The 13,167-nt window shown below is 27.0% G+C and overlaps 1 protein-coding gene across 1 annotated transcript in view; it reads right to left on the bottom strand.

Annotated features, from left to right (window-relative positions):
• LOC111636403 (disco-interacting protein 2 homolog C-like) overlaps positions 1-13,167 on the bottom strand; it is a 173,766-nt gene that overhangs the window by 53,552 nt on the left and 107,047 nt on the right. The window contains exons 12-16 of the mRNA XM_023381649.1: positions 12,028-12,151; positions 6,334-6,425; positions 1,497-1,607; positions 206-329; positions 23-126 (exon numbers count right to left, since the gene is read on the bottom strand). Coding sequence (XP_023237417.1) covers positions 23-126; positions 206-329; positions 1,497-1,607; positions 6,334-6,425; positions 12,028-12,151 — 555 coding nt within the window. The remainder of the gene's footprint in view (positions 1-22; positions 127-205; positions 330-1,496; positions 1,608-6,333; positions 6,426-12,027; positions 12,152-13,167) is intronic.

Here is a 13,167-nt window from a genome sequence, read left to right as displayed (position 1 = left end):
TATTAGATTTAAAAAAACTCACTTCAATATAAGCTGCAGCTTCTTCACTAATTCTAACTGGTGGTTGCCAATCTTTGGGAGGTTTACTAAGATGCTCAGTTACAAACCAATTTAGTTTTGGCCAGCCTAATAAAATAATTAATTACTGTATTCAGTTTAAGTTTTAAAATATTACATTTATCAAAATAAACAGTATTAAAATTACCTTTAAATGTATGAATTTCACCTGTAGCAGTCTTTGGTAAACCTTTATAACAAGCTTCTGAAGTTAATGCATAACAAACACCACAACTTCCTAAGAGAAAGCCAATTTGTTGGGATCCAGCATCCTAAATATTTATAAAAATTTTTGAATTAAAATTAATAAATACTTATTAATTTTTATATATTTTTAATGAAAGACTTATTTTCTACAGATATACATAATAATATATTATATATATCATTCTGATAACATGGCACTAGTATGATACTATACAACACTTTATAACTAAATTAGCAGATTATCAAACATTATAATACAATATTCAACTTATGTAAAGTTATACAAAACTTTACTAAATTATAATAAAGCTTATTTAACTCAGCAATATCACTCCTAATATTCTTTAAAATAAGATACAAATAAAATATAGCATTTAATTTAGTCTTAAAAATTAAACTTCTTATGTACTTTCAAGAAACCATAATTTTAAATTTTTTTTTAGTTGATTCAGAATACATCTCCCATATATATTAGTTCAATGGAAAATCAATGTCTGATATACATTTGTTGTCATAATTTATGCTTTTTTTAAATTATAACTACAACATAACTGAAGATCATCTATATTAGAAGCATTCAAACATATTGAAATATAAAATCTTTCATAAAACCTAAACCGTTTTGCTGTTTCAAAATAAATTTAAGATCATAGTAAAAGTTTGTTTGCATTTAAGAAAAAAAAATACTAAAATTTTTTATTGTGATTTAATATAAAAATCCTATTAAATATAAGCATTAATTAAAAATACACATTATAAAAAATATGAATTATGAACAAATGCTGTAATAATGATCAATCAAATTATCATTACTTTGTGTTCCAATGTTTTTGCTATTCCACAGGTTTTAAAATTTTAATTATTCTAATTGTACAAAGTTTCTTCATTATTATCTATGTATCTTTTGACTTTATTAATATCAAACAAACAAAAAAATGTCCAAAAAGAAACAGATTTTATTAGTGTATACATTTTTAGTTAAATATAATTAATAACTTTAATGCTGATTATTTTGATTATTTCCAAATTATCTTAACATAGATGTAAAATTAAATGTTATGCTTAATGAATAATAAAACAATAAAAGCATAATGTTTTGTTTAGCATTTGTTTAACTATTTATACTGTTTTAGCTCTATTCTGTGAGATAATTTACATTGATAATCTAATAATTAAACACTTAACTACTTATTTCATCTGATTTTATAATACAAATTTTAAAATTGACATACTCTTCTTGTTAATGGAACTTCAATTGGCACTGGCACTATACCAGCTGTCAAGCAACCATAAAAAGTACATAAAAAGGCAACTGGATCATTATTAGGATATACTACTGCAACCTAAGTAAAGAAAAATTATTATTTTATTTAAAAATAAATATTTTCATAAATTATTTATAGTTATAGTCATACTAATTAATTAAAATAGGTACAAAAAATTTTTAGTTGTTTTATATTATATAAGTTAATATAATATTTAAATCTAATACAATCAACTCACATTAATATGAATTGCTAGGTGAACAGTAGGTAGTTTGCTTTATTAAAAATTTGTATTAATGATTTTCAGGGTCAAGGTCAATGTTATATAACTTAGGGAATTGGTTTGATCAATTTCTCTAAATTATAATATTTTGAATTAATTTACTAAATAAAGTGGTATAAAATAAAATTTATTTACAAAAACAAATTAATGTTCTAAATGATTTTCAAATCAAACAAAATGACGAAACAGTATTCAACGTTTAAGTGTGGTGAAATATATCAGAGTGGTTAAACAAAAAGCTAAAAGGCAATCTGTAATTTTTTTCGTTGACGATTGTTTGAAAAAGTAGAAAATGTTTTTTGCATGAAAAGAATAAAAATGGAGCCAAATTTGGCACAAAGTAGCCAAACCCAACATCACTGCACATATTCCCCAATATGCAAACTAGCAAGTGTTTGCATAAGATCACATCCATTTAAGGGGGTGAGCATTGTTAAACTTTAACCCAGTGGTTTAACAAAGTGGGTGGTAAGTAAATCTAGGAGATGAAAAAAAAAGGAAGCAGCAGGGTGCTGGAGACAGGGTACTGAACAGTGACCATAGATGTAGGTTGGGATCACTGACAACTGTTCTCTTTCCTCTGTTATAATGAGCAAGAAACATTGCATGTTGAAAACAATGTACGGTAAAGACACAAAGTATGAGGTTTGTAAAAAGTTTTCCTAAGAATATTTCCAGGCCTTTCTCACACAAAAGAAAATGGAGTTAGGGAACATTAGATATGACTTTATGGAATCAAGGGGGCAGTGGCTTGAAAAAGTTTGGGAATCACTACTTTAACTTATCCCATGTTGAAATTTTTCTCTGATGCATGTCACTTCACATTGAATTTTTGTCAATGTTAAGCCTAACAAAAATTACGTTTTAGAAAAAATTAATCATGGCTATTGTATTGTCCAAAATTATTTTTTTATAAAGAAAATACACACATTAAAAAAATGTAAAAACAAAAAAAATTATATTTTGGAAGTTTGTTTTAATATAAAAATTATGACAACTAGTGACATCTAGTGTCAAAAACACAGAAACAAGATATCTCGGGTTCACTGGTCAAGGTCATAATGTTTCAACCCAAGATATTTTGAGAATACCATGGGATATATTAACCCGTATTTTCTGAGTACAGCAGAATGGTCTGCTGAAACCAGATGTTTCAATTACCCTACAATTGGGATATTGAACCCATTTTTGCTTACTAGAAGAAGAAAATCTATCTAATCAAAATGGAACATTTATTACAATATCACTTTTTGTTGTTCATGTCAAAAAATATAAACAGCAACCATTATTGAAAATAGAGTTACTTCTTGTGGGATTTTAAAGATAATTTACAGTTCAATTTAAGAAAATTTGAAAAAATTTTTTGTTTGCTTTATTACATGAAAATCAACATTGTGACAATGGTGTTTTGTCAGAGCTTATGGTAAAATTTGCTTTATCAGTGTTCGTTTTATGGTGAATTGTTTGTATATATACTTAGATAAAATACTATATTTTGAAATTCTTAGAAAAATATCTTTAATAGTTTTAAATCAAAAATTAATCACAAACTAGCTTCAAAATCATAAAATTTTTCTGAAATTTTGAAGATAAAATTTACTGAAAGTTTATAATATATTATTGGAAATAATAATAATGATATATTCTTTAAAAAATAATTTAGAAATAAAGTTTTCAACTGTTATGCTGTTTAAAAACTATAATTTAAACTCAAGAATTTTAAGTCGAATTCCTTAATACTTTCATTGAAAAAATTTGTTGTTAATAAAATTATAGTAAATTATTTAAGTCTCTCTATTGTAGAAAAACCTGTAAGCAATTCTGCAGAATAAAACCATGATATCATAACAATATTGAAAGTTTAGCCAAATAATTTAAATATTTTACTTACTCTGTCTCCAGATTTTAAACCACATTCCCCTTTTTGTCCCATCTTATTGAGCAAATTGTATGCAATCTTCATTGTTCGATTTAAAAGCTTGCCTATAATTCCACAAATAAATTTATAAAATTTTTAATTATGTATTAGAATTTTTAGCTTTGAAAAACAAATTAAAATTTCATAAAAATATTTAATAATTTTATTACTAACTGAAATTTGACCAAAAAGGAGCACAAACTTTAAAATTTATAAGGTGTGTTTAAAAAATTCCAGAATCAAAAAATCAAAATGTGTTACGTTGTAAAGCAATTTGTTTAATATTATTTGAAACATTCGTGTCGACCTTCAACATTTTGACCAGCAATTTTGTAAATTAAGGGAGCGCTTAGAAAATCAGCTTTTTTCACAGATTGCAAAATTTTCTGATTCATCTTTAGAAATATGAGTCAATAGAATTCCTTAAAGTTTTTTCAATTTTGGGTAAAGGCAATTAGACTAAGCTGGACTGGGAGAAGAGGGTGGTTGCGAGAGAACGGCAGTTCCAACTTAAGAAAAAAAAAGTAGTTTGAATCAATAAACTCCTACAAAATGAATCAAAGAAACTTGCTGGTAAAAATACGTTAAAGCTCAGATGACTATTTTAAAAAATATCAAATAAATTTCTCTGTATCCCAACACATTTTGATTTTTTGATTTCTTAAACTTTTTGAACATCCTTATTAATAATTTTGTTTGTTTACAACTTTTATTTGAAGTTATTACTTAGAATAATTTATANAATGTTATATAACTTAGGGAATTGGTTTGATCAATTTCTCTAAATTATAATATTTTGAATTAATTTACTAAATAAAGTGGTATAAAATAAAATTTATTTACAAAAACAAATTAATGTTCTAAATGATTTTCAAATCAAACAAAATGACGAAACAGTATTCAACGTTTAAGTGTGGTGAAATATATCAGAGTGGTTAAACAAAAAGCTAAAAGGCAATCTGTAATTTTTTTCGTAGACGATTGTTTGAAAAAGTAGAAAATGTTTTTTGCATGAAAAGAATAAAAATGGAGCCAAATTTGGCACAAAGTAGCCAAACCCGACATCACTGCACATATTCCCCAATATGCAAACTAGCAAGTGTTTGCATAAGATCACATCCATTTAAGGGGGTGAGCATTGTTAAACTTTAACCCAGTGGTTTAACAAAGTGGGTGGTAAGTAAATCTAGGAGATGAAAAAAAAAAAGGAAGCAGCAGGGTGCTGGAGACAGGGTACTGAACAGTGACATAGATGTAGGTTGGGATCACTGACAACCGTTCCCTTTCCTCTATTAAAATGAGCAAGAAGAAACATTGCATGTTGAGAACAATGTATGGTAAAGACACAAAGTGTGAGGTTTGTAAAAAGTTTTCCTAAGAATATTTCCAGGCCTTTCTCACACAAAAGAAAATGGAGTTAGGGAACATTAGATATGACTTTATGGAATCAAGGGGGCAGTGGCTTGAAAAAGTTTGGGAATCACTACTTTAACTTATCCCATGTTGAAATTTTTCTCTGATGCATGTCACTTCACATTGAATTTTTGTCAATGTTAAGCCTAACAAAAATTACGTTTTAGAAAAAATTAATCATGGCTATTGTATTGTCCAAAATTATTTTTTTATAAAGAAAATACACACATTAAAAAAATGTAAAAACAAAAAAAATTATATTTTGGAAGTTTGTTTTAATATAAAAATTATGACAACTAGTGACATCTAGTGTCAAAAACACAGAAACAAGATATCTCGGGTTCACTGGTCAAGGTCATAATGTTTCAACCCAAGATATTTTGAGAATACCATGGGATATATTAACCCGTATTTTCTGAGTACAGCAGAATGGTCTGCTGAAACCAGATGTTTCAATTACCCTACAATTGGGATATTGAACCCATTTTTGCTTACTAGAAGAAGAAAATCTATCTAATCAAAATGGAACATTTATTACAATATCACTTTTTGTTGTTCATGTCAAAAAATATAAACAGCAACCATTATTGAAAATAGAGTTACTTCTTGTGGGATTTTAAAGATAATTTACAGTTCAATTTAAGAAAATTTGAAAAAATTTTTTGTTTGCTTTATTACATGAAAATCAACATTGTGACAATGGTGTTTTGTCAGAGCTTATGGTAAAATTTGCTTTATCAGTGTTCGTTTTATGGTGAATTGTTTGTATATATACTTAGATAAAATACTATATTTTGAAATTCTTAGAAAAATATCTTTAATAGTTTTAAATCAAAAATTAATCACAAACTAGCTTCAAAATCATAAAATTTTTCTGAAATTTTGAAGATAAAATTTACTGAAAGTTTATAATATATTATTGGAAATAATAATAATGATATATTCTTTAAAAAATAATTTAGAAATAAAGTTTTCAACTGTTATGCTGTTTAAAAACTATAATTTAAACTCAAGAATTTTAAGTCGAATTCCTTAATACTTTCATTGAAAAAATTTGTTGTTAATAAAATTATAGTAAATTATTTAAGTCTCTCTATTGTAGAAAAACCTGTAAGCAATTCTGCAGAATAAAACCATGATATCATAACAATATTGAAAGTTTAGCCAAATAATTTAAATATTTTACTTACTCTGTCTCCAGATTTTAAACCACATTCCCCTTTTTGTCCCATCTTATTGAGCAAATTGTATGCAATCTTCATTGTTCGATTTAAAAGCTTGCCTATAATTCCACAAATAAATTTATAAAATTTTTAATTATGTATTAGAATTTTTAGCTTTGAAAAACAAATTAAAATTTCATAAAAATATTTAATAATTTTATTACTAACTGAAATTTGACCAAAAAGGAGCACAAACTTTAAAATTTATAAGGTGTGTTTAAAAAATTCCAGAATCAAAAAATCAAAATGTGTTACGTTGTAAAGCAATTTGTTTAATATTATTTGAAACATTCGTGTCGACCTTCAACATTTTGACCAGCAATTTTGTAAATTAAGGGAGCGCTTAGAAAATCAGCTTTTTTCACAGATTGCAAAATTTTCTGATTCATCTTTAGAAATATGAGTCAATAGAATTCCTTAAAGTTTTTTCAATTTTGGGTAAAGGCAATTAGACTAAGCTGGACTGGGAGAAGAGGGTGGTTGCGAGAGAACGGCAGTTCCAACTTAAGAAAAAAAAAGTAGTTTGAATCAATAAACTCCTACAAAATGAATCAAAGAAACTTGCTGGTAAAAATACGTTAAAGCTCAGATGACTATTTTAAAAAATATCAAATAAATTTCTCTGTATCCCAACACATTTTGATTTTTTGATTTCTTAAACTTTTTGAACATCCTTATTAATAATTTTGTTTGTTTACAACTTTTATTTGAAGTTATTACTTAGAATAATTTATATCGTTATTGAAAGTAAATAAAAATAATAATTATTAAATAATTAAATTCTCTACAAAAATACAGAAAATATTAATTAGAAAATAAAATAATCATTATTTAGAAAAATAAAATTATTATACAAAAATGAAAATAACCACACAAAAACATTATACAGTGGAACCTCGCTTAATGAGCGACGAGGAGAGGGGAAGTCCTAGATTGTGCGCTTGCTCCATCAGTCTGTGTTTAGCACTCATTCCACTAGCATCTTACTGTTGCTTGTGATAACATATTTTTCCAAACTTGTGTTCACACAAATTACATATAAATGTCAACAACCACAGTCCACACGTCAAATGATATGCCAAATTCTTGGGGTATGTAAAGGCTATAATTAAATATTACATTTTAATTAATTTGACTAGAGGTAGGCAGTTATGCCACCATCTCGTAATAAATTTAATGACCAATTCCAAATTAAATTTTAGAAATGTCTAAATTAAAAATTATTTATTTATAATTATTAAATTTAATATGAGATGGAAGCATAACTGCCTACCTCTAGTCAAATTAATTAATTTCTAATATTTAATTATAGCCTTTACATAGGCCAAGAATTTGGTATATTGTTTGGCATCTTCATCAGACATATCTGATTTTTTTGTTTCATGCCAATTGAATTTGCATTCCAGGTTGGTTTATTCCATGCTAGAAGAAAAGTTGATGATTCACGCTTCTTAACAATGTATATTATGTAATTTTCTTTACCATGGAACGCATTATTGTATTTTACATTAATTTATATGGGAAAAATCGTTTCACTTAATGAGTGTTTCGTATTATGAGTACGATTCTGGAACAAATTATGCTCATTAAGCGAGATTCCACTGTATTCTGAAGAACTAAGACTAGCAGTTTTGTAGTACTTTATATGATTAAAAAATAAATTACAATAAATGTAAAAAAAAAAATAAATATCATAATGATTAAAACTTAAGCTGAAACGTATATTCAAATAAATATTCTTATACAGTGGTGCCTTATATAACGTATGCCTCGAATAATGGATGCTGCGAACAATGCACTTTCTATTTGGCCGTTACGTGACTTGAGCAATGGATTGGCTGCGAACAACAGACTTTCCGTTCAGCAGTTACGTGAGGCGAACAACAAACTTTCTGCGAACAAGTGTGAATGATTTTTCCACTCTTTTGCCGTTGCCAATGACAATCTGCTATTTTTATAATATATTAGTATTATTAGAATATATTATTAGTATATCTGAAGTACATAGCTCCTGTTGGGATTCGGCTTGCTCCCTTGTTTATTATGCACATCACCTCAGTGCAGGGTATTTACATTTATTCAAGTGTTGTGCAAATCATGCCTTCTAAAAAAACAAAGGTGATTTCAATTGAAACAAAGCAAGAAATCATCAGAAGGAGTGAAAGTTGACAAAAACTTCCTTGTCGAATGGAGAGAGGTTCAACAGTTTACCAACACTCATTATCCAAACAGAGCTGAGGCCAACAGGACCAATGATCTCTACAATGACACCCTTGCCTGTCATTTCCGACAGGTCTTGAAGAAGAGAGAGACCACCTTGGACGTGTTTTTCAAGAAGCCAGCTGCCAAAAAACAAAAAATGGAACAAGAGGAGTCGACCCTGCAAGCTCCGGTAGCCTTTTCTGATTCTGACTCTTGATTAAAAAACAATAAAAAGAGACCTGCTGCAATGTGTAAAAAGTTTGTATCTGTATGAATGTGTGAAGAAAGTTTTCCTCCATCTCCTCCTCACAACATCTGACTACCTGGCATAATTGGTGACTGCTCCATTTTCATTTTTTTTAATGGTACAGTACAGTTATTTTATGCTGTGGAACAAATTATATGTTTTAACATGTATTTCTATGGGAAAATACATTTCGTATAACGGACTTTTCACTTAACGGATTAAGTACGTTATACTAGACACCACTGTATTTTAACTATATTAAAACAATTGATAAAAAAAATAAACAAGTATAATAAATGTATTTTAGATCTAAACATTTTTACAAGTATAAACACAGCTTTTCCTAAGTTAGAAAATAACTTAAAATATTTCATAAATTTATCATTTTTAAATACATTATAAAATATTTTTAAAAATGCAATAATCTTACTGAACTGTAACATAAAGTAGAACAAATGTCATAAAATAAAGTATGAATCAATCAGAAAATTATCAAAATTAAATTTGAGATGTACAGTATTAAAATTTTAATGTTATACATCTCATAATTTTAATATAAAGAAAAAATTTCATAAATGTAAATTTATTTAATTCAAAAAGACAAAAGTCTTCCGAAACGTTATATTATTATTCATTTATCTAGCATCCACACGCGGGGACACAATTAAATTAATAATAATGATGTCCTTTCACTGAAATACCGAATACAAATTTAATATAAATTTTTTCTATAGTTTCAAATCAAGTCTCCATAAATGTAAATTCCTTTAATATATTTTAAGTTCCATACTTCTCATAAAAATATTTCTGAAGCAAATAGAAAATTAATTTTAAAAATTATTTGTTTTACATACACACAATGTACGGGGTGTCACTTAAAAATCAGTCCTACCGAGATAATAAAGCAGTAATGAATGATGTAAATTTTAGAGACGATATTTAAAAGGGAAAATATATGAGACCAATCCCAAAACTATATGCAAACTGAAGGAAAGCATTCTCAGACAAATTGAAAGTTTCGACATCAGTATTTTATGCAAAGTCAGTCTGAACAAGGTTATGCATACATAAAGGTATATAGATGCACAAGGATCTTACTTTTAGCTTCTAAGTTTCTATAAATTTAAATAATGTTGAAATAAGGTTTTTAATGAGTGTTCTTTGACTAAATTCATTTGTATTGTTTCCAGTAAGTGGGGTCCAATCTCATAATTTATCTTCTTTATTTTTGAGTATGATGCAATGTGATATAGAGTGATTTTTTGTAATACCATAACAAGTCAGACAGTTATGCAGTTATTGAGTATTTATAGAAAATTAGATGTAATAATAGTCTGATTTATTACTTTTACTATTATTATTATTCTAAAACAAAATTATTTTTAATAACTTTTATTCGTTCATTATATTATTATTTAAAAGGTAATGTCACTATGTCAAACAGCTTGAAATCATTCCCCCCTACCAACATGACCTTAAGTAAAAAATAGTTTAATAATATGATCAAAAAACAAAAAAAAGACTATAAAAATATGAAAAGATTTTATAAATATGATGTTAAAACTAAAGATACAATAAAAGTGAAAAGAAAATATAAAACAGTAATAAAATTACACATAATACATAAATGTTTAAAAAGTTTATTGAAATGAATCTTAATGTTCAATCATGAAATAAATTATAAAATATAGATAAAAAGAAATGCTATATAACATACACATTACAATATTGTAAAAGATGATGACTTGTATAGTATAATTATGTAATTCTAATAAAAAGTCAAAGAATCATCCCATCTGACATCAAAACTGCATTAAAAGTTTATAATATGATTTTACTTATATTGAAGAATATAAGAAAAAGACTTATTTATTGAATTCTAAAAAAATTTTCAGAATGGATTAATGAATTTTATAAAAATACAGGTATCCTTTGATTAATGCAGTTAATTAATCTCTTGATGATACTGCTTATATAAAAATCAAATACAAATACTATGTTAAGTAAATATGGCTGGTAAAGCCACATTAATTAAAACTTTTGCTGCATATATAGAGAGATTGCTGTAATTAATTTTGCAGGTTAATCAAATCCTGCATTAAGTAAGGGATAACTGTACAATATATTGCTAAACAGAAATAATTTTTAAGATAAAATTTTGCAAAATTGCTTAAAATTCAAACCATATTTCCTCAATTAAACACCGAGGGTGTATTTTTGAAGCGTATATACTCCCCAGGATTTTTTTGAAGTCCTAGGGTTTTTTGAAGCCATGATTTATTACTTTGACACATGACACAAGTGAGTAAAAATTAAAAGAAATACCTTAACTATTTGTATATTTTCAGAACTATCAACACCATTTACTAACTGTATTTAGGGGTTACAGCTACAACATTTGAAATAATTACTATTTTCATAGTTAACCCAATTCAGCATCTTTCAATTCAGTTGTTATACTGTCATTTGTTTGTTTTGATGTTATCATCAGAACTGGGCTCTTTACTACCATCTTCTGGTTCAAACTCTGTTTCAAATTTGAGTTTTCCTAATTACTCTTATGCTGATAAGCTCTCAATTTATGAACTTGATTGCACTTTTCACACTCAATATTCTACAATATTTAAAATTTTATTTCCAAAATTGTTCCCATGAAGCTTGGAATAGAAAGTGCTGTCTGACTAGATAATTTGAAGAAGTAGAATTTTAGTTAAATTTCTTACCTGTCACTCTAAACTACATTATCCTATACTTTGCAGTACTTCAACCTGTTTCCCATGCTTTTCAACCTGGAATTTATTTGAGACTGGGGTTTATTTTTAACATCTTTATTCCCCGGAGTTATTTGATTCCTGAGGTTTAATCAGGGAAATACGATATTTTAGTTTTTCTATATATAAAAGCATTAAAAATTTAGTCTACCTACAAATGTTTTAAAACTTAAAATTTAATTTTGAAATACATATTTTATAGATAATCTTAGCAGCAATGATGATACATAATCATTAATAGTCTATCGTCATCTTTGTTGTGCTTCTACAAATTTAAATATTCCTAATTTTCCACGTAAAATAAACAATTCAGTCAGTAAAAATCAAATTTTATTTTTACTGATTGAACTATTGGTCATTTTACAATTTAAATTTAAATGTTTAATATTAATATTTATTAATAAAGCACAATATATTATATCTTAAAAATTGTGTACATACCATAAGTAAGAGGGTTACTAATCTTTCCATTTGTATCTAATACAGTAGCAATTGGTGCTTTAAATGTTGCTGAACCATACCGTTGAATAGCTGCTTCTAGAGTCCGAGGGAGACCAGAAGGAACCTAAGAAATAAAACGTATTGATTCATTTTACAAAATATATTTTTTATAAAAATACATAATGAAATTACAAACTAAGAAATTAAATAACTTAATAATTATGTTATTTTAAGTTTTGATAAGTAAGATATAATCATGTATTTTTAAATCTTTTTCTATGTAAAATAATAGATTTAAACATTTAACTAACATTTAGAACATCAGAAATTAAATATTTCAATAACTCAAACCAGTTCAAAAACATATATTGAAAACTACAAAAACAAAAAAATGCAATTTAAATATACTCATCTGTTAAACAGCCTAAAGTTTTGATATAATTTATAAATTCTGAATTTCATTGTTTGTGTATTTTATAGCTTAAGATTAAACTAAGAAAAAATGCAAACTATCATCCTGTTGTGACTTAAAAAAATGTGCTCAAGTCAAAAAGTCCCAAACTGACTTGACACAATCAAATCAAATACTTGACAGACAGACAAGAGGATGGTTTATTTTGACAAGGAGAAAAGTATATTGTATGGATGTAAACTGTGAAATCATAGATCTGTAAAATAAGCTATCAGTTGACAGTCTAATCCAGTGTTTCTCAAAGTGGGCGATAACGCCCCCTTGTGGGCGCTGGAGGCTTTCAGGGGGCAGTAGAAGGCTCAAAGAGAATTGGGGGGCGTTAAGGAAATATAGAGGGGCGACGGCAGACAAATTCTATATATAAAAATTCGACGGAATATATATAAAATGTTGACATTTTATATATTTTTTATTTTAGATCACAACTTGAATATTTCTAACACATTGACTTTTATTTTAGCTCAGCGTTTCTCAAAGTAAGCAATAACGCCCCCTTCTGGCGCGATGAATAGATCTATGATAGAGGCAGGGTATTGAACGGTGACCAAAGGCAAAATTGGGGCTGATAAGAGGAAACATTGCGTTTAATGGTTTCCAGATGATGAGAACAATGTACAGTAAGGGCACAAAGTGTGAGATTCATAGAAAAGTTTTCCTAAGAATATTTC

The sequence above is a fragment of the Centruroides sculpturatus genome, unplaced genomic scaffold, assembly GCF_000671375.1.
Source record: "Centruroides sculpturatus isolate CEXI.00-Female unplaced genomic scaffold, Cexi_2.0 scaffold1062, whole genome shotgun sequence".
NCBI lineage: Eukaryota > Metazoa > Arthropoda > Arachnida > Scorpiones > Buthidae > Centruroides > Centruroides sculpturatus.
This window is presented reverse-complemented; position numbering and strand designations above follow the sequence as displayed.